Genomic DNA, 20,764 nt, shown 5'->3' with positions numbered 1-20,764 from the left:
CTTGTATTTTCTTACATTAAACTGAACCAACATTGATTCAATGCTAGCATGTTGTGTCTAAAGGCCAGTGTTAATTTAACTATCCCCATGTCCACGCGCGCTCCCAGAGTCCCAGTCAACCTTGGCGGCAAGTTTCGGGATCTCTCCCTAGGTATAAATCCAATTTCATAATCTGAATCGGTGGCAGCTTGCAGACATCAAGATTAGTGCCAGATATTCCAATGCTGCAGACAATACGGGACAAACTGTGTCTGAGTCCGTGACCGGAGCGGACGAGAAGAAACATATACGGCATCAGTTCTTGATCCAGACCGCCTGGGGGTTGCACCACCACTTCAGCCCGTCGAGGCCTGACTCGACGCCGAGGCCACTGTGCTTGTGGCCGCCGAAGCCGACGGGCGGGCCGACCTCAAAGTGCGTATTTGTCCAGATGGTGCCGGCCTCGAGGCGGCGCGCCGCAGCACGTCGTCCTCATCGGCCCATTTCAGCACCGGAAGGATGGGCCCGAATTGCTCCTCCTGGACGAGCCGCGAGTCCTCGGGCGGGCTGTCGACGACGGTCGGCTCGAGGAAGAAGCCGCCATAATTAGACGGCGGACTAGTCGACGACGGAGTGGCCGTCTTCCACCCGTCCCGCTGCACCTGCGCGTACAGCTCTCGGAGCTTGCCGTACTGCATGCTGTTCTGGATGGGCCCGAGGACGGCCTCGGCGTCGCCCGCGCCCCTTGTTTTGAGGGTTTGCACAAACACCGCCAGCGCCGCCAGGAACACGTCGTAGATCTTCTCGTACACGTACAGCGCTCGATGGCGAAGCAGACTTGTCCCGTGAGTATAAACGCCATCGTCACGATCTGCAGAGTGTACCCAGGGGTTTTTAGCATTCCAGTCATTAATTTGGCCTTGGCTGGTTCTGGAGAACTAGGTCTAGCAAGGAAGGAGATCGCGAGATAATTACACACCTTCGGCACCATATCAGCAATATCAACATCCTCGCGCACGATGGCCGCATCGTTGCCGCCGAGCTCGAGCGTCACGCGCTCGAGCGTGGCGCCGCACGCTTGCATGACCCTCTTGCCTATGGCCACGGAGCCGGTGAAGCCGACATTGGCGATGCCCGGGTGGGCGGTCAGCCAGGGGCCGAGGTCCTCGGTGCCGCTGAGCACGTTGAAGACGCCCGGCGGGAGCACGCGCGCGGCCAGCTCGCCGACCTTGAGCGCCGTGTTGGGCGAGTGCGGCGACGGCTTCCAGATGAACCTGTTGCCCGTCAGCAGCGCCGACGACAGCTTGATGGCCGCGAGCAATATCGGGAAGTTCCACAGGATGATGACCACGCCCATGCCGAGCGGGACGTGCCGCAGCGTGATGAAGCGCTGGTTTTTTGTTGGGGTCAGTAGGTTGGACTGGTTTAACTGGGGAATAGCTTCTAATAAGAAAAGGGGTGGGGGAGAGAAGGAGATTTCAGGTCCCGCCGCGGAACGTTTACCTCGTCCGTATCCAAAATCGTCTCCTCAACCAGGCGGTGAATTCGTTGTTGATTACATTTCGGAATGTCTGTGGGGGGGTGGTGTTAGCCCGCGGCAGGACTTTCACGTTTGGGTCAGTCATGGCTCATTTATGTCTAGTTACCTGGAAGCCTTGGAGCTTGAAGTCCGTGATTGCCATGGCTGTACAGTGGGTGTGGTGTTGGACGTGAGAATGTGCGTTCTTCAGGGGGTTACCTAGTTAGTCGACCGTTTCCTTGCTCAAGATGATAAGGAGAACTCGGTGAACGTGAAGAAGATGGCTGCTTGCGTTACAGGTGAGAAGGTTCAAGGTCTTTTATGGACAACACATCACCGAGATCCCCTAGCCCCATCTCAATCCTCAAGCGCCACGTTCTAGGCTGAGGAAAACCGTGGTCGTCGCGGGGGATGTGCCCGCTACATTTCCGCGTAAAGCTCCCTGGCGAGGGCGCCAAGAAGGCTCCCGTACCCGTTGGTCGGCGGGTTTCTAGAGCGAAGTGTCCTCACTTTGCCCGCACTGCTCGTGTCGGTGCCACTGTTGCAGGGGACGGTATACATTGGACTAAGCTCCGGCACATGTTTCGGATCAAAGGGCTGATATGGAAGCCAACGAGTTAAACCGACTCAAAGAACCGCCGCGATGAACACTAGCACAGAGCTTCTCCGTAAACACAGAAACCATCATCATCGCGTGAGAAAAAAACACCAGTCGTGTGCTCACAGATCGTTCTCCAGCATCCGAGACTGCTCCTCAACGGGATCTGCTCCTCCGATGAGATTCCAGCCCGTGGCTGTGTGATGTTCCGGGCAATTCGAGTCCGTAAATTACATATCGAACCCGTGGTGCCCTGACCTGACAACAATTCAAATGTTAATAGTTCAACGACCTGTCACATTCTTCACCTGTCCGTCTGACACGAACGCCACGGGCCAGGCACTATCTGCATCGCTGGCTTTGTTGGGGCTGCCGGAGGTGCCGAATGAGCTGAGGGGCTCCTGATATGTTTTCTTAACTAATTATCGTGGTTGCCGTCAAGGCATACACACGCCGCGGTCTTGACCCTGGAGTCCTATAGCTCTCGGCATTTTATACGCGTCCTTTTGACCATCCACGAACATAGGGATGAGTTCGGTGGCGTGCCTGGCCCACTCTTCTTTTGGCCAGGCATAGCGGATCATGTACGGGACGGATGGTGATGCACGAAAAGTGTAGATAGCTTCATTTCGTAGAACGCTGGTGGGAGCCCCACTAATGGCGTTTGGCGCTAGCCGAACGCATCGGGTTAGACTGGCGCTAGCGCACGGGCCATGTTAGCACGTGACACTAGCGGGTTCCAGGGTTTCCAACCTTTGGGAAATGCCCCGCGCCCACCAAGCTTAGAAGAATTATCACTTTTTACACCTTTTTTGCATCCCTCTCGGTTTTACCGCTTCAGATGGGTAGATAGATCAAATGGGTGGATGTCTGGGGCCCTCTCGCAGTTTGCTAAGTATACGAGGTGTAAATAACTTATTCTAGAATTGGATGGGTGTCAAACGATCTGCAACTCGACTTCCTCCGCAGAGCCAAAGGGCCCATCCCCGACGGCTTCAAAGTAGCCAACCCGCTCAAATACGCGGCCAGCCAGACCCGAACCCGAACCCAAGCTCGGCACAAGCATCAGGCCCTCCACCCGCGGAGCTCCCTTGTGCGGCTCCCCCTCTTTGCTCATGGCAAGACAGTGGATGCGGCGCCCAGACCGCATCCCGGGGTCCAGCACGTCCAGCGTCCCGATAGGATACCCGGACTCCTCCTCCCACATCTGCTTCCTCGCATCCCTCACCAGGTAGCCATCCGTCAGAGCGCCAGCGCCGGCCTCCTTCCACTCGCGCTCCACCATGCGCCCCCGGACAGCGAGCGCAGAGTCCGTGACGGACAGGATCCGGAAATGGAACGCCCCGAGAGCCCTCGCGGCGCCGCCCATCTCGGCCCCGCTGATGACGCCGCCGCCGCAGCTCGCCCAGCTCCATGTAGGCGCCACGCGGGGCGTCGGGCGCGGCAGTAAGGGATCCTCGGTCGTGGTGGCGAGGAACCTGGTGATGGCGACGGGGTGGCGGTGCCAGTGGAGATCCACAAGCAAGTGCTCTTTCCACAGGCCGGCGACGTACGTCCAGCCCGTCTTGCTCGTCACCTCGGACACGATGGCCGAGACGGCGGGGAACTTGTCCGCTGCGTTTGTCAGTTTCCTGCGGTTGTACTCCTCGCGCAGCGCCAGCCAGATCTTGCGGTACTCCTCCTGGCGGGGGCCGGTCGGGATCCCCCCGCCCTTGAGCAGGTGCGGGAAGGGAGGCGGTGCGTCGGCGGGCGCGGACGGGTTGGTCTGCTGCTCGCGGCAGACCCACTTGACGCCGTCGTAGGAGAAGACGAGCGACCGCGCCGAGAGCACGCGCTCCTGCAGCGTCCAGGCCCGGTCGTTGATGGGGTCCTTCCACGGCTTGTAGTCGTACCGGAACCCGAGCTGCAGGGAGGCTGGCGTCTCCGCCTTCGCCTTCGCCTTCGCCTGGGGCTGGGACCGGGACTGGGACCGGGGCCGGGACTGGGAGAAGGGCACCGCGAACGGCGGGATGTAGTAGTCGGGCTCGTCGGGCGCTCGCAGGAACCCTTCCGTCGCCGCTGCCGAGTTCGCGGCCACGATGGTGAGCGCGCAGTTGCGGTAGATGTCGCCCATCATCGGCAGCTGCGTCGCCTTGTCCGCCGGCGAGTCCTGCACGATGCAGAGCGCGTCGACCCACAGGTAGTCGTACCCGAGACGCCGCGTGACGTCGATGGCGTCCGCGATGGTCCGCGGCAGCCGTGTTTCGTCCAGGCCCTGGCACATTTCGTCCAGGGACGACTGTGTGAGGACGTACGTCTGCCCGGCGCCCCAGACGTAGCTGAGGGTGGTGTATTGTACAGGTACATCCTCCTTGGTGGCGTCGCGTTGGACGATCAAAGGTCGGCCACGCACCATGATCAGCCGTTCTGGCTGAAACGTGTGGTGTTGGGCATCGCAGGTCTTGTGGGAGCCCTTGCACGTCTGCAGCCACCCGACAGCTGTAGGTAGCCATGTGTCCTCGAACTTGGGCAGTAGCAAGCGCCGGGGAAATATCCGTCGTGGCGTTGTGTCGGCCGAGTCTTCTCGCCGTCGTCAATAAAACCGTCGGCTTCATGAGAGGCGCAGCTCACCTGATGAATCTATCACCTCAAAGGTAAGCATCACGGCGTCTTCGCCCTTCATATCTGGCAGCCGACAGCGCCACCCGCCCTTGTGCCTATCCGATGTCACTTCAATGCGGGCCTTGATCTGGTCGAACACGCCAGACACGGCGCCCGGCTCGGACTGCAAGAATTCAAGCTTGAAGTCGAGCACAGCTCCGCAGGAGAGATCATCGAGGGTGACCTGGGGGAATTCGTCGTGCTCGCCTTCCCGGGATCTGGGAAGCAGGACGTCATCTAGATGCTCGCTGTGGAGGATGCCGTTGCCGGCGCAGGCGCACCAGGGACAGCCCTGAAATATGGATGCGCTGAGCGCCGAGGCCTTCCGCGAGTAGCCAATCTCGTGTCTCATGCACCCCGACAGTTGGCTCGAAGACGACGCATCTTGCAGTCCCTTGAGCAGAGCTGCTGTAAACACGTGCTGGGTGCAAAATCGACAGAGGCCCCCTTTTTTCGGCAGTTTCCCGTTGGACCTGTGCGAGCGCGGCGGTTGGTGAGGGTACTCTCTTCTCCCTCGCCGACTCAGCATTTTAAATTGTAGAGTAATTAACGGCTGTGTTTTGAAGGTCGAGGGTGGGAGAAATTTTGCTAGTCGGGACACGTCAGGCGTAGTTGGGCACGCGATTTTGGGAAGTTGATGTCGCGATATGATTTGTCCGAGAGCAGCGCCTCACCATGTGCGGTGGTCACCTGTCCCTGCACCTGACCTAGCGCTGCATTCTGTTTCGCCCATGTTCCTTTCAAATCCTCCAGAGGATTCGAGACGGTTGCGAACGCTCTACAAATCCCAGGACAAGTCAACTCCCAGAGCTCCATGAAGGAGTCTCTAGAATACAATTTCCTCGACCACCTAGACTTGGTCCTAATTAGTTCTAGACCTAATTAGCAAACTTGGAGAATGGAACCCGCACTTCGCTTGGTTTGAAATTGCTAGTTCAGGCTAGGTTTCATTGGAAGTGATGCAGCAAAGGTCTGTCTGGATACCTACTTTGTTGGCATGGGAAACTGCAACGGTTTGCCGTTACACCAGCAGGTGTAAAACAGATACTTGCCTGGCTCTCTGGACAACAGCAGCTACAAGTATGGTCGCAACCCCCACAACAGAAAGCCCTCATAAGATTCATTATATGTCAGACGATTCATTATGTGTCAGAAGGTTCATTATATGTCAGAAAGGTAATTTTGCAAATTGCGTATGCCGAGATACGCACCTGCTAATTAGTTACGGCTTCTGGCAGGTATGGGGGCCCATAGATAGAAATTTGGCGGATACCTATCTGCCGGACGCAGTTTCTTTCCAACTCGAAGCCATCACGACCACAACTCAGCCCTTCTCGACGCGTCCTAAGCCCTGTTTTCCCGGTTTTTTCTCTCGACAATCCGCCGCCCGCTTAACAGTCTTGGACCGTCGCCCGCCATGCTCGAGCGCCAGGCACTGGGCCAGGCCGCATCGCTTGGGACCCTCTATGATGCTCGAAGTGACATCTTTATTCCTTTGTCACTCTTTAAGGCAGCGCCTCCCGTTGATGGCGATGCTGTCACAACCACCCGCGTCCCTAGTAGCAGCGTCAGGAACAGCGACAAGGACGGTCTCAACTACAAATTCTACGAACTGGGTATCAACCCTAACCTAGGTGCGAGCTACCTTGCTGGATTCCTCAATGTCAACGGGTCCGGATGCTACCTCGACGCCAAACGCGACACCCATCTCGCGGCTCACGCGTCTTTGACCTACAACCTCACGACGGTCAACGAAGCAATCAACTTCGAGGCATCCCAGTTGAAAGACACCTTCGAACTGCGTGTTCTTCAATTGGGCCTTGCAACGCACATTGTGACGGAAATCACCTGGGGCGCCCGAAGCATCGTCACGGTCCAACAGTCCCGACCGCGAGAAGACCAGGAGAATGACGACGTAATACGTGAAATCGAGGGCCACGTCAAAGGGCAGATATCACGGCTTGGCGCAGCGATATTATCCGGCAGAGACGTCGACAACCCAATCGACACCCGGGACGAATCCGATTCCTGTGGGATTGCCATCTATAGCGATCTCGATGCGGCGGCCAATGGATGCGTTCCCGTCAGCCTCGCCACCGCCTCCAGCTTCCTCAGAGACGTGCCCAAACATGTGGCAGATACCAATGACGGGAAAGGGAAGCCCGTGGCATACAAGCTACTCCCCATCTCTGAAGTTTACGCCCTTCTCGAGTGTGGCATCACATCCCATCTCACCACATCCCATCTCACCACCAACACTAACAAGCCTCTCAACCCCGACCACGCTTGGAAAATTTCTCGCGTATTTGACGTATTAGCCGATGCATACCGCCAGTTGAGGGATTATCAGTCCACGTGGCCAGAGTTCCGGGACTACGTTTCTCAACTCGATATTCAAACTGTTGACGACGATATTGAGCGGATCAGGGCTGCCGAAAAGAGCCTGCAGTCTAGTGTCGCCAGGGCGTTGATAGACGTGCGTACCGGAAAGACCGACGAGGCTTCTTTGTGGGCGACATGCGACGGCTTTTTCGAGAAAGAGGAGGCTCATTGGTCGTCAAAGAGCAGCTCGATGGAGCAGCTAGACGAGAAGATCCGAGTCATCCGTGAGCTCGTTTCCACCGGAGCAAAGTATATCGGCTTCAACGGCCTGTCGCTTGACCTTGCTCTAAGAAGAATTGCGAAAGACGTCGACGTCTATGTTCTTTACTTTTGCGACGAGGCGAGGCGTAACAACACGGTCATCTGGCAACAGAACCTCGATCTCATTCGCTACGTCCTCAACAACCACGACGATCCGGCTCGCCCCCCAGCGCGTGTAATTCTCAAAGACTGCGAGTATGTGGACAAAGCCAGGGTCGTCCTCTTCAGGAACGCTGAGAGAATCATCGACGATGTCTGGGCAGACAGACCGGAGTCTCTGAACAAATTCAGCGCACAATATTAATTGAGCGAGGGCGCCCTAGAGATTCACAACAAGGTTGAGGGGTCGGGTTGGGGTTGGGTAGGAAGGGTGATGAGATGGATTTACATCCAGTGAGTATCATGCAGTGGGATTCTTAGGTTGCTGTTACACGATGCGGGCTATACTACGGCTCTTGATTGGTGGTTAGATGCGGAGAGATTAGTCCCAGGGACAAAGATGTTTTCGGGACTCAGGAGCCGCATTCTAACGAGCTAGCATTTACCCTTTGTAATTATTTTGTAAATCCACTAGACAAGTCAGTTATACGGAAAGCTCTAGGTGGTCTTGCCAATTTTAGTTGCGGCCTGCAAGGTCAGACAGGAGGCCGTCACAAAGGGCTAAGACACCCCTATCGTTTTTCTAAGCCCCTAACTATTACTATATTATGCCTAGCGATTTCATAAACCAGCATGTAACGTACCAGTGGCTTGGAGTGCTATGAAAGTGGCCTAGCCGCAAAGAGACACTCGTAATGTCATAAACGTGGAGGGAATGATCATGTGGCTAGCTCAGGTATTCCTAGACCTAAACGTCTATTTAAGTTAAGCTACTTGCCTAAGTCCATATCCAAGGCTCATTTGTGATACCAAAAGATTTGAGAAATGTGTTTCGTAATTAGATTTCGTAGCGTATCCTTATTAGTAGTGATTCAGATGAGCCAAAGGCAGGTAGGTACCTAGCTCGCTGCCCTACGCGTCACAACTCTTGAGATTTCGCTCGCTCGCTTCCAACCCATTTCCAAGATCAAATTGCTTGACTCGACCAATAAGCACAGTATCGGCCCAAAACATTCCATGCAACGCACTCGCTTGAAACGCATGCTCGCTTGATATCGCATCAGTGGACAAGACAACCCGGTTTTTGGCGGCATGTTAAAAAAAAAAAAAGACACCACGTATATTTTACCAAGCAATTCTCATACTTGGGCCTTGCTAGAACATTCTCAGCCAGTGTCATATTCTCTCCCAGCGAGCTCCACTCCCACCCTAAGTCAACACACCAATATAACACTACATCCATGAACCTAGCAGCAACATTAAAAGCAAAAAGCAAAAACCACTCGCAGGCTTGGGGCAGCGCAGCGGCAGCAGGACGCGGGTCGGCAGCTGCTCGGGAGGTGTTGGTCCATATTATATTCGTGCTATATAACCGTGGGGCGCGGATATTCTTCCCGGCCAGGCGTTGCCGGTTGGCTTTGTGTTTGTGTTGTTTGCCTACCCCGGGCCGGGTAAATTGCCGCTGGATATTACGGCCACATAGCAAGATGGAAAAGAACCGGCCAATCCAATCCCCATCGAGCCGCCGTGGCCGTCCGTGTCTTGAGTGGTGGGGCCAACGGTCTCGTGGACGCCCATAACCCATATTATATTAGCGTGCTGTTTTGTGTGCGCAATATCCCCCCATGGAACCCGCGCATAGAAGGACAGGTGGAAAATCTGGGGTATAGTGCCTCGATACAGTGTCCCCCAGTGGTGTGGAGAGGGAGGAAAGGTCTGGGGCCCCAGGCTGCCGTGCTCCCACACATTCACTCATCTCTTTTTCGGCATGTCACCCACACACCCCTAGACAATGATCCCAAGTGAGGCCGAGCTCTACCTGCTCGGGCTTACTTGCTCACCCCATAGCAGGGCAGAGCGCTCTGCGGGTTGCGGGCCATGACGACTGTTCGAGTGCCCCGGTGTCCTCTATCCCGGCACAAGTACAGCCAGCCAAGGCAGAGGGGGGGACGGGAGGTATATATCGCGAATGCCTGTCAGTCGACTTTTTCCCCAGCTAGCTAGCGCCTGCTTGTCGTGTTCGTGCCCTCGCTCGCCCTGTGCTTCCCTCCCTCTTTCGAGTGACTACCGGCAACCCTTCCCACTGCTTGTTCTCTCCGTGTGTACATCTCGAACCACGCAAAACAAACATCAGAACTCGGATCGCCATGAAGTCAACCTTTGTAGCCACTGTGGTGGCCCTCGCCGCCAACGAGGTGGCCGGCCACGCCCTGTTCCAGCAGCTGTGGGTGGACGGCACCGACTATATATGTCTCCCCCCCTTTCTTGACCTCTCTGCGATCGCATGAACTGACACTCGCAGCACGGCACCTCCTGCGTCCGCATGCCGCAGGGCAACTCGCCCATCACAAACGTCGGCAGCAGAGACTTCATATGTAACGCCAACCCTAAGCCGGCTAGCGGCAAGTGCGGCGTCAACGCCGGGTCGACGGTGACGGTTGAGATGCACCAGGTACGAGCGCTTCTCTCGCCTTTCGACTCTTGCAGTTTGGGGAATGGCCGGGGAGACTGACAGTCAAAAAAAACAGCAACCCGGCGACCGGGCGTGCGGCAGCGAGGCCATTGGCGGGCAGCACTGGGGGCCGGTGCAGATCTATCTGACCAAGGTAGCCGACGCGGCCACGGCGGACGGGTCGACGCAGTGGTTCAAGATCTTCTCGGACGCGTGGAGCAAGAAGTCCGGGGGGCGGGTGGGCGACGACGACAACTGGGGCACGCGGGACCTGAACGCGTGCTGCGGCAAGATGGACGTCAAGATCCCGTCCGACATCCCGTCGGGCGACTACCTGCTGCGCGCCGAGGCGCTGGCGCTGCACACGGCGGGGTCGAGCGGCGGCGCGCAGTTTTATGTGTCGTGCTACCAGATCTCCGTCAAGGGCGGCGGCAGCGCCACGCCGGGCCCCCTCGTCAAGTTCCCCGGCGCCTACAGCGCGCGCGACCCGGGCATCATGATTAATATCCATTCCGCGGTCGCCAACTACATCGCCCCCGGCCCGGCCGTCTACGGCGGCGGCACCAACCGCACCGCCGGCTCGTCGTGCACCGGCTGCGAGACCACCTGCAAGGTCGGCAAGTCGCCCACCGCCGTCGCCACCCCGGGCGGCGGCTCCGGCACCAAGTCGGCGTCCTCCGCCAGCGACGGCAGCAGCAGCAGCAGCAGCAACAGCAACAGCAACAGCAACAGCAACAGCAACAGCAACAGCGACACCAGCAGCAGCGACTCGTCGTCGGCTGCGGCTGCGGCCCCCGACAACAACAGCAGCCCCAACGCGTGCTCCGTGGCCGCGTTCGGCCAGTGCGGCGGCACCGGCTACACTGGATGCACTTCGTGCGCGGTAAGCCCTCTCAGCATCCCTTCCACAAACGGCGAAATGTTTCTCGACGCTGACCGTGATCGTTGGTTGCGTAGTCTGGCTTCACTTGCAAGGACGTCTCGGCACCGTACTACTCGCAGTGTGTTGCTTCGGCTTGAAGGAAGGAAGGAAGCCAGCACGATGAGAGGCTGAGCCGTCCTGTATTGATCTTGTAGCGTTGTGACGGTGTAGCGGTTGTTGTTGATTTTGTCGTGTTCGAGACTTGCGGAAACCGCACGTGGTAGGAATCAGCAGCAGTTCGGTGGAACGGGTGGTGTGTCCGCAACCCTAGAGAGTGAGATGAGGCCGACGTCGGTGTGCATTGCATTCATTAGCTGTATATATTCAAGCATCCATTTTGAACCAGATCCCTCATTTCTGGCTCGTTGGCGACGAAATAAAGAGTGCAATTCGACGGCGATCTGCCAGCGAGCTGACCGACATAGAATTAGATGGCCATAAAGCGGAGACATTTCGCATAGATGGAATGGCAGTGTATAAAATGAGCAATGAGCGCAACCGTAGGGAGTGAGCAGGAAAAGGAAAACACGGCAGGCTGAAGAGAGCAAGGGGACATGGGCTTTGGGCTTGTTTTGGGCCAGGCAGAACGTGCGTAAGACTCGCCAACTGGCCAAAGTGGAAGACGAGAACCGGCGCCAGAGACAGAAGCCTAGGGCTAAAGCCATCCTGAGCCTCATGCTCAACGCACTTTTGGCCACTCTGGTTGAATATGTAACTTTCTCGTTCGTTTGGCGATTCGACAAAAGAACTGCATCTTGTCAACGCAAGGCAATTGGCTGTTTGACCCGGAGCCTCTGCGGCGACCGTCATCTTAAAGCGCATATATACACAGGGCGGCCAGTTTCCCGTAGTAGGGCAGCATTTGCATGCCCCATCTCTCACCATTGCCGTCAGCCGGCCCCTTTACTCACCAGCTCTCGAGCCTTACAAGTCCTTCTTGCCCAGGCGCTCAGCCTCCAGTTCCCTCTCCGCTTGCTGGTAGTACTTGGCCGTGTCGACGCCGTGCTGGTTGTGGTTCACAAAGTTGAACCAGGGCAGGATGGCGATGAAGAGAGCCGAGTACCGCGATTGGCGGGCCGCAGTGCCCTGCATGGCTGGCGTCAGCTGGCTCTCGCCGTAGAGCGTCTGGCCGGCCTTGAGCCTGTCCACCATCTCGCGCATGTCCATCTTGACCTCGCGCGAGTTCTCGCTCATGCCGTAGAACCGGACTGCAGGCGGCAATTAGCGTAAGGGCCCGAGAGAGAAGAAGGCTTGTGGTGGAGGGGGAACCACGCACGGATAGAGCGCTGGTAGAAGTAGAGGAAGCCGCCGCATGCGCCGATAAACCCTGCGAGACGCATGCCCTGGGCAAGGCCGCCCTTTCCCACGCGCGTCGGCGAGACCTTCTCGAGGCCGTAGAGGAGGCCGGGGGCCAAGGCGGCGGCGACAACGCCGTGCGCATAGTCGGACGGCCGGGCATACCGCACTACGCGCTTGAAGTGTCTGCGCAGCCAATTGGGTCAGACACGGATCGGGAGGGAGAGCTGGTCTCGTGGGGAGCGAGCAACATACGGGTCATTGTCGATGAGCTGGTTGAGGCGATTGGCAATGTCAGCGAAACTCGGCGAAACGGGCGCACGTCACGACAGCGAGGGGCGATTGAACTGGGTGCACGCCACTCACGGGAAAGTCGGCCTTGACCGTCTTGCTGGGAAACTGATACGTCTGGGTCGGCGTGTTCGACATCTTGGCGGCCGACGGATGCGTCGTCGAGCGGATCACGAATGCGCTGAGCTGGGCAATTGAGGTCCCGAGTCTGATGTCAAATGGAGCTTCCTGGATCCGGAGCTCGAAACTGTCGGCGCCTGAGGCTGCCGTATGCGCCACTAATCGACGCCACGCCGTGCACAAGCCAGCCACTAAGCTGCTGAATTTTAGTAAAGTTCCTTCTCAGCCTTTCAAACAAGCTCAACCCTTCACCTTTCAAGGGTTACGAGCACGATCAGATGGTATTTAAGAGATGGTATTTGGACGGTTGCATTTGGTATATTGATAGACCGTAGAGTTGAGAAGACAAACTCCCCAAGAGTCTTCAGGATGGTGCAAGCCCTGTAACCATCCACAGCCAAAGCCCCACTTTTACCGCAAAGCCGTCAGGTGCGGTGCGGTGCAGCCCCGCGGTGGCCAGTTGACGCGACTTTCGATGCACCCAGCGCGTCGCGTTTCCAATCCCACCGTCGCGTTTAAATGATGAAAGCAACCGAGGAAGCCAAACAACGCAACCTCCCCAACAGCCAACCCAACAAACCTGCCAACAATGCCTTCAAAAACGAACCCCAAGTCTGCAGCCGCCGCTGCACTAAACAGAGAGGCCGACAGCAATGCCTTCATCAACGAATACCTTGCAGACTGGGACAATGACGACCCTTTCGCTTCCGACACGCCTGAGCCCGCCTCCGCCCCACAAAAGGCCGACAATAAAGGCAAGAAGACCGACTCTCTCGGCATTGACGAACAGATCGACTTGACGAGAAAGCCGCGCGCCCCCCGTGTGAAGCTGGACGAGACCCGGTTGGTAGCTTCGCCTTGCTTCCCCGCAAGCCCCTGGCTAACTTCTGGCCTCTTAGCCTGCTGTCGGAGAAGGGCATCCCCAAGCTGCGCAAGATGGCACCACGCATCAAGTTCAAGGGGAAAGGGCACGAGGTACTTTGCTCTCCCAATTGTGCACGGCTACAAGCTTGCTAAGACGTGCTGCACAGTTTTCCGACGCCTCTCGCCTGCTTTCTTTCTACCAAGAGTGGTTGGACAACCTCTTCCCCAAGGCCACCTTCTTAGACGCGCTTGCGATGGTCGAGAAAGCGGGACACAAGATTGTAATGCGCAATGAACGCCAAAGGTGGATTGACGAGGGGAAGCCGAAACCGACAATCGAGGACGTGGACGAAGACCACCAAGACCAGCGTTCTTCGGCCCCAAGGCAGCCAAGCCGCATTGCGCCCATATTCGAGCAGATGGCTGGCCAGGACCGAGCGGGAACCCCCGCAGCAGACGACCTGTTCGGGGACGACGATATCTACAATGCAACTCCGAGGGGCAGCACAGGGCCCTCCAGACAAGCTGCCCAGGAAGTTCCAGATGACGATGACTTAGATGCTTTGATGGCCGAGGCAGAATCCAACACATTGCAACCCCCCAAGGGACCCAGCACGACTACTCCGTCCTTTGGTAGCATCTTCGGTAGCGGGTCTAACAACCGATCTGCGCAAGCGTCTAGCGGTGAACCTGACGATGACGATCTGGACGCTCTGATGGCTGAAGCAGAGACATCAACAGCTACCTCCAAGCCCAGCCAATTTGCAGCAAAGGGCAGCATTTTTGGAAGCAGAAATACAGCGCAGAAGGCCACGCAGGACAGAAACGCCGACGAGGAGCATGATAACGACCTGGATGCACTCATGGCCGAGGCCGAGGCCGAGGCGCAGGCGGCGCCTTCAGCATCTGGCAATAGAGTCACGCCGGCCGACGGGAATGGCAATATCGCTAGAATGGACAAGGCAAAGAATCCCGGAGGGACTACCGACCAGGACAACGCAGATGATCTTGATGCACTGATGGCGGAGGCAGAAGCCCAGGCGCTATCAACCACCAATACTACTGCGCCGCCAAAAGACTCCAACCAGCGACCTCAAACTTTTGACGACGACGAAGAGGCAATGGCCGAGATGGATGGGCTATGGTGAGATGCGAAATTGGAAGCTCATTTTTTGGCCAGCATGCCCCGACTGTCGAAATGGCGCAAAATTTAATCCGACGTCGCGGGTGGGGGCTTCAAAAACCGGCGAGTCTGCACGCCGGCCAACGGTTGGAACGAGAGCAAAAAAACCGGAGCAGCGGGTGGGTGGACCGGATCAGCAGAGAAATGCCACGCAAACTGGCAGCTGGAAGGCCAACAACAGCAAGTGAGCAACCAAAAAACTGAAGACTCTGTTCAGTTGCGCGACAACGATTTTGGCAATTTCGTGGTCATGCACTGATGCCGCTGTAGGAAGTTCCCGTCTCCCCACGTTCGTTGTGCACGAACGTAAACATTCCGTCGAGCAACCGAGCGCCATTCGCCCTGCTAATGCGACTCAACGCACGCGTTACGCGGTATAATTGGGCAACAACAAGATAGACATGAGAGCAAGCAAAAATTTGGTCCGACTGGGGCTTGAACCCAGGACCTTCGCATATTAAGAGAGTTTAAGCTCGTATATAAGAACGATGTGATAATCCAACTACACCACCGGACCTTCTTTCCTTGATCCTCTTCACATGTTGATTCCATTCTAAACCGACTCTCCACATGGAGAGTTTCACTGTTTCAGGGGTCCAACGGCGCCAACGGTCCAACAACGCGGCGGTCCTGGCTGAGATGTTCCAGCGGTGCCCCGTTTCAGCCCCACCTGCGCCGCATGTACCCTAACCCGATCGGAGCGGCACTGCCTTACCCCACATTCAAGCAAGGTTCAGCTGGGCTTGGCTTTGGCGGGGTTCTGTTTGGCACGAGCACCATTTCCAGCTCCACCACAGCACCGAGCACCAAACTTGCCATCAAAGAACAAGGTTGTCCGGTGACCAGTCGTGTCCAGATATCGCCAACATGGCGTCCGAAGTTGGTGATGCCATGAGTCGGCTTCAGTTGGCAGGTCTCAGCTCGCTTGAAGAAATTGACGACATCCTCTTCCAACCCGACGCCCGAGCACCACGAACGGACGATGGAGGGACAGATGCCGACGAGCTACGAAAAGCCCTCGAGGCGAAATACCTGACGCCGTCAACCACATTTTCTACCGAGTGGCTGAACCGGCTACAGCAGCGCTGGGAGACGCCTAATGATCCGTCTCTCCTCTTCCGCATCGCACCCCCCCAGTCGCGCACCGTCACGCGTTTCATTCGCCATGGCCTCGAAGGACGTGTCACCGGCTACCGCAACGTCACCGTGCCGGCCTCGCACGCGACCGCTAAGACGAGCACCTCGATGATGCGCAAGCCCGCGGGCCGCGCCGACTTTGTACGCGGCGCGGCCGGCTTCTTTCCCTTCGCGCCCGGCGGTATTGACGGCATCGAGTCGACGGCTGCGCTCGAGGACCAGCTGCGCATATCATCCGCCGATGCAGACGAAGGGGGAGATTCCAAGAAGAAGCTCGAAAAGATTATCAAGATCGGCTCTGTTGGGGGCCTCCTCGAGGTTGCTCCTGGCTTGTCGAGGGGTATCGATTTCAGCAAACGGACGAAGTCTGCGGATGCCGAAACGGAGCGGCAGGAGAAGGAGCTCGAAGAGGTTCTCGATCAAGAGCCGGTAGATGCCCCAGATGGAGAACTGGAGGACGGCGGACCCCCGGCGGCCAATGGCGCTGCCAAGGATCAGGACCAGGATGATGATGAACAAGACGTGGAGGATATTGACGCCATGCTGCCCGTCGAGTTTCCCGCGTTTGAACCCCGTGGCACCCTCGCAGCGTCCAGTGTTAGAAAGGCTGGCCGCGAGTGGGCGCACATGGTTGAAATCAAGCGAGAGATGCCAAACTTCCGGGAGTTGGTGCCTGACATGGCCAGGGAATGGCCTTTCGAGCTCGACACGTTCCAGAAGGAGGCCATCTACCACCTTGAGAACGGAGACTCGGTGTTCGTGGCCGCACATACCTCGGCCGGCAAAACAGTTGTCGCCGAGTACGCTATCGCCCTGGCTGCGAAGCACATGACCAAAGCCATCTATACTTCGCCCATCAAGGCGCTTAGCAACCAAAAGTTCCGCGACTTCAGACTCACGTTCGACGAGGTAGGCATCTTGACCGGAGATGTACAGATCAACCCTGATGCTAGTTGCCTCATCATGACGACCGAGATTCTACGGAGCATGCTCTACCGCGGAGCCGATCTAATCCGCGATGTCGAGTTCGTTATCTTTGATGAGGTGCACTATGTCAACGATTTTGAGCGCGGTGTCGTCTGGGAAGAGGTCATCATCATGCTACCGTCGCATATATCGCTCATCCTCCTGTCGGCCACTGTCCCCAACACTCACGAGTTCGCATCCTGGGTGGGACGGACCAAGCAGAGGGATATATATGTTATCTCGACGCCAAAAAGACCTGTGCCCTTGGAACACTACCTATGGGCCGGCAAGAACATCCACAAGATTGTGGACGCGGACAAAAAATTCATCGAAAAGGGTTGGAAGGACGCCGATGCCGCGGTTCGTGGCAAGGGCAAGCTTAAGGCGGCTGATTCGCCAGCTTTCCGTGGTGGTGGTAATGCACGCGGCGGCGGTCCTCGGGGTGGTGCACAGCGGGGCGCAAATCAGCAACGAGGTGGCAGAGGCGGCGGGCCGCAACGAGGAAGAGGCGGGCCGCCTCGCGCAAGCCATACCCCTGGACACATGGGCCGGACAGGTAGACAGGGAGGCTTCACGTCAGCTGCCCAGGACAAGACCCTTTGGGTGCATCTGGTCCAGTTCCTAAAGAAAGAAACCCTTCTGCCCGCCTGCATCTTTGTATTCTCCAAGAAGCGATGCGAGGAGAACGCCGATGCCTTGAGCAACCAGGACTTCTGCACCGCAAACGAGAAGAGCGCCGTCCACATGATTATTGAGAGATCAATTGCGCGTCTGAAGCCAGAGGACCGGGTTCTTCCCCAAATCATCCGCCTACGCGATCTCCTCGGACGGGGTATTGCCGTTCACCACGGCGGGTTGCTCCCCATTGTGAAGGAACTTGTGGAAATACTATTCGCACAGACCCTAGTAAAGGTTCTCTTCGCCACCGAGACCTTTGCCATGGGCCTGAACTTGCCGACGAGGACTGTCGTCTTCTCCGGGTACCGCAAGCATGACGGCCATTCGTTCCGGAATCTACTCCCCGGGGAGTATACCCAGATGGCTGGCAGAGCAGGGAGACGTGGTCTCGATACTGTCGGCTCCGTCATTATCGTTCCGCCGGGCGGGGACGAAGCTCCCCCCGTCACCGATCTCCGTCTGATGATTCTGGGCGAGCCTAGCAAGCTCCGCTCACAATTCCGACTGACGTACAACATGATTCTCAACCTTCTACGCGTGGAGGCGCTCAAGATCGAAGAAATGATTAAGCGTAGTTTCTCCGAGCACGCCACGCAACAGCTGCTCCCTGAGCACGAGAAGGCTGTGAAGGTGTCCGAAGCGGACTTGGCAAAGATCAAGAGAGACGCGTGCGCCACCTGCGATGTGGACATGGACGAATGCCACCAGGCTGGAGAGGACTTTAAGCAGCTCACCGAGGACTTGTACCGCGGAATGCTGGCCATACCCATCGGCCGCAAGATGTTCACCCAGGGACGACTCATTGTGTGGATGAAGGACGGCGTGCGCACTCCTGGCATACTGCTTGCAGAAGGGGCCAGCGTCAAGAGCAGCGCGGCCAGCCCCACCTTCCACGTTCTTGAGATCAAGACAAACAGGGAGGTCCGCAACGATACGGACCTGCTCCCCTTCATCCCCTCGTTGCGCAAGCACTACACCCCTTTACCCCAGAACAAGAAGCACATTTTGACCAAAACTCTTCATGTGCCTCTGGCCGATCTCGTTTGCCTTACGAGGCATGTCACCAAGGGTGTTCTTCCCGACATCTTTGGCGGGGAAGGCTACCCCAAGGCGAAGGACATCCTGCATCACATCTGCAGGTCGTGGACGACGGACATATGGGACGAGATGGATCTTAGCAGGATCAAGAGTCTTTATATGCACGACATCATGAGCAAAAGACGAGAAGTCGAAGCCAAGGTGTCCCGCTCCACGGCCGCGACATGCCCCCAGTTTCTCAAGCACTATGCCATGTGCCACGACCAGTGGCTCATCAAGACGCAGATTGAACAGCTGCGGCAGATGCTGTCAAACCAGAATCTTCAGCTGCTCCCCGACTACGAGCAGCGCATCCTGGTCCTCAAGGATTTGTCATTCATCGACGACGCTAGCCGCATCCTGATCAAGGGGAAGGTGGCATGCGAGATCCACTCAGGCGACGAGCTCGTGCTAACAGAGCTAATCCTCGACAACGTGCTAGCTGACTACGAACCAGCCGAGATCGCCGCGCTGCTCTCGGCTTTTGTGTTCCAGGAGAAGACGGGCTCGGTGCCGACGCTGACAGGCAACCTCGAGTGCGGCATGAAGACCATCATCGAGCTGTCGGAGAAGGTCAACAACATCCAGACGGTGCACCAGGTCATCCAGTCGTCCGAGGAGAGCAACGACTTTGCCAGCAAGCCGCGCTTCGGCCTCATGGAGGTCGTCTACGAGTGGGCTCGCGGCATGAGCTTCAAGAACATCACAGGCCTGACCGACGTGCTCGAGGGCACAATCGTCCGCACCATTACCCGCCTCGACGAGACTTGCAGGGAGGTCAAGAACGCCGCCCGTATCATCGGAGACCCGGAGCTGTACCAGAAGATGGCCGCCGCGCAGGAAATGATCCGCCGCGATATTACCGCCGTGGCCAGCTTATACATGTGATGTACATAGCGCCGGCTCGGTTGTATCGCAGCTACAAAAGGATTGTGATTTCCCCCAGGACTAGGTGTAGGAATAGATAGATGACAGAAGGTGTCCAAACGCTTAGTTGGGAGTAGACACTTGCCTCGACTTTATTATTTAGCTCCCTAGATATCCCTGTAGAGTTTCTGACAAATTTGACGATGTTATGACTACAATCAGTCTTGCATTGACACATTGCACTCTCTGAGTAGCCAAGGTTTGTCTGCTTTCTAGCACAGAGGGCGTGTGACTAATTAGTTCGTTGATGGCCGAACATGACCCAGCTATTGGGATTTGATTCTTGTTGTTGCCGATGAATTGCCCGTCCATGGTGTATACATGCAAATGGATACCTCAGCCAACTGTTTTTCCCATCTTTGTTCGAGCTGACAAGATCACACAGCAAGGTTCAGCCGTTAACCTTGTAGCACACTCCATTATCATGAGATACCAAGTACCTGAGGCAAGATACTTCCCATCGAAAGGTAACTTCAGGTAGGCAAGGTAGCGAGGCTTATGACGACAGGGTCTAGGGGAGGAAGTTTACATTTTGAATACACATTGGAGACATACAAACTTCAGGTTAAGATTCCAAACGGAAAAAGTCAAATAAATCCCTTGCCAAACAAAGATGTTGAAAGAGATAGAGTAGGTTGTAGAGAGTAGGTAAGATTAGATAATACGGAGCTTGCGTCATTTCTATCAAACCTATATATAGCAATACCGTTTTACAGGAAAAAGAAAGAAAAAAGAGAAAGAACCCATGAGGGGCCACACCGAAGCGGGAAAATAAAAGAAAGCCCCCTTTCAAAGACAGGGACAGTGTAGCTGTTATTCAACGAGATGATTGATGCTACGATAAATGCTATATACCACATCATTCCCTTGAGGATCTTCATCATATCCTCGTTTATCCACACTACCATCTTAACCTAGGTTACCTACCTACCTGCCTACCTACCTCCCCACTTGCCCAAACGCCGCGAGTCATGAAAGAAAAAGAAAAAGGAAAAGGAAAAGAAGAAAACGGTTACAAACTTTGAAGCTAATTTGTTGCGTCGCCTGTAATGTTAGACATCTTCTCCGACACAAGGGTTTCTGACCATCTGTATTCTGTCCCCGTCTTGTCTGTTTGTTCGTTCACTCTCGTAAATAGGGATGCACCCCTGTGCCTGGCGCCTGGTACTGTACAGCACTCCTCCCTGCACGCAGACAAAGAGCGTTGTCCGCTTCCCCAGGCCCCGTAGGCTAGCTGCTGCTAACTATCTCTTTCCTGTTCTGTTACTTCGTCTAACCACCTCGTAGGCTTAGATTTGTATAGAAGAGAGAATAGAGGTAGAAGCCCGCCTACTGCGCATCATACAGACCGTGTTTAGGTCTTCCCCCGCCGG

At 56.3% G+C, this 20,764-nt stretch overlaps 7 protein-coding genes and 1 non-coding gene across 8 annotated transcripts; 4 read left to right on the top strand and 4 right to left on the bottom strand.

Annotated features, from left to right (window-relative positions):
- Nucleotides 1–294: 294 nt before the first annotated feature.
- B0T26DRAFT_775568 (Aldehyde/histidinol dehydrogenase) lies at nt 295–1,548 on the bottom strand (the record flags this gene model as incomplete). The annotated part of the gene is made up of 4 exons (XM_060446598.1): nt 295–408; nt 465–850; nt 955–1,369; nt 1,483–1,548. Coding segments are annotated over 4 exons (981 nt in total), but the record flags the coding sequence as incomplete, so codon positions are not given.
- Nucleotides 1,549–2,901: 1,353 nt separating this feature from the next.
- On the bottom strand, nt 2,902–5,682 carry B0T26DRAFT_709577 (heterokaryon incompatibility protein-domain-containing protein). The gene is made up of 2 exons (XM_060441934.1): nt 4,707–5,682; nt 2,902–4,655 (listed from the first exon to the last, which is right to left on the bottom strand). Exons 1-2 carry the CDS (start codon nt 5,263–5,265, stop codon nt 3,034–3,036), a joined length of 2,181 nt encoding a protein of 726 aa, XP_060296121.1. The 5' UTR covers nt 5,266–5,682; the 3' UTR covers nt 2,902–3,033.
- Nucleotides 5,683–6,153: 471 nt separating this feature from the next.
- On the top strand, nt 6,154–7,683 carry B0T26DRAFT_871839 (uncharacterized protein; the record flags this gene model as incomplete). Its single annotated transcript, XM_060447939.1, has 1 exon — nt 6,154–7,683. One exon carries the CDS (start codon nt 6,154–6,156, stop codon nt 7,681–7,683), a length of 1,530 nt encoding a protein of 509 aa, XP_060296120.1.
- Nucleotides 7,684–9,625: 1,942 nt separating this feature from the next.
- On the top strand, nt 9,626–10,950 carry B0T26DRAFT_647812 (glycosyl hydrolase family 61-domain-containing protein; the record flags this gene model as incomplete). The annotated part of the gene is made up of 5 exons (XM_060437940.1): nt 9,626–9,706; nt 9,781–9,930; nt 10,007–10,596; nt 10,675–10,813; nt 10,888–10,950. 5 exons carry the CDS (start codon nt 9,626–9,628, stop codon nt 10,948–10,950), a joined length of 1,023 nt encoding a protein of 340 aa, XP_060296119.1.
- An 826-nt stretch (nt 10,951–11,776) lies between these two features.
- B0T26DRAFT_751398 (NADH-ubiquinone oxidoreductase-like protein) lies at nt 11,777–12,577 on the bottom strand (the record flags this gene model as incomplete). The annotated part of the gene is made up of 4 exons (XM_060445370.1): nt 11,777–12,060; nt 12,129–12,334; nt 12,404–12,420; nt 12,515–12,577. The coding sequence occupies 4 exons, from the start codon at nt 12,575–12,577 to the stop codon at nt 11,777–11,779; spliced, it is 570 nt and encodes a 189-aa protein (XP_060296118.1).
- Nucleotides 12,578–13,148: 571 nt separating this feature from the next.
- Nucleotides 13,149–14,571, top strand: B0T26DRAFT_645575 (replication fork protection component Swi3-domain-containing protein; the record flags this gene model as incomplete). Its single annotated transcript, XM_060437736.1, has 3 exons — nt 13,149–13,402; nt 13,459–13,534; nt 13,591–14,571. 3 exons carry the CDS (start codon nt 13,149–13,151, stop codon nt 14,569–14,571), a joined length of 1,311 nt encoding a protein of 436 aa, XP_060296117.1.
- Nucleotides 14,572–15,026: 455 nt separating this feature from the next.
- On the bottom strand, nt 15,027–15,123 carry B0T26DRAFT_t116. The gene has a single exon. It is a non-coding gene; the product is annotated as a tRNA-Ile (tRNA).
- Nucleotides 15,124–15,316: 193 nt separating this feature from the next.
- B0T26DRAFT_294245 (NUC185 domain-containing protein) lies at nt 15,317–19,368 on the top strand. The gene has a single exon (XM_060434202.1). The coding sequence runs from the start codon at nt 15,474–15,476 to the stop codon at nt 19,350–19,352; it is 3,879 nt and encodes a 1,292-aa protein (XP_060296116.1). The 5' UTR covers nt 15,317–15,473; the 3' UTR covers nt 19,353–19,368.
- Nucleotides 19,369–20,764: the final 1,396 nt, after the last annotated feature.

Source organism: Lasiosphaeria miniovina (genome assembly GCF_030549165.1).
Source record: "Lasiosphaeria miniovina strain SMH2392-1A chromosome Unknown B0T26scaffold_4, whole genome shotgun sequence".
NCBI lineage: Eukaryota > Fungi > Ascomycota > Sordariomycetes > Sordariales > Lasiosphaeriaceae > Lasiosphaeria > Lasiosphaeria miniovina.
Note: the sequence above shows the minus strand (reverse complement) of the source record. Positions and strands in the feature narration are given on the sequence as shown.

What these genes read in the sequence shown, in the direction of transcription:
- B0T26DRAFT_709577 (XM_060441934.1), bottom strand. Translation starts at nt 5,265, where the DNA reads ATGCTGAGTCGGCGAGGGAGAAGAGAGTACCCTCACCAACCGCCGCGC. An exon ending in TGAGGTGATAGATTCATCAG is followed by an intron (nt 4,656 to 4,706) that starts GTGAGCTGCGCC and finishes GACGGCGAGAAG; the next exon opens with ACTCGGCCGACACAACGCCA.
- B0T26DRAFT_294245 (XM_060434202.1), top strand. Translation starts at nt 15,474, where the DNA reads ATGGCGTCCGAAGTTGGTGATGCCATGAGTCGGCTTCAGTTGGCAGGT.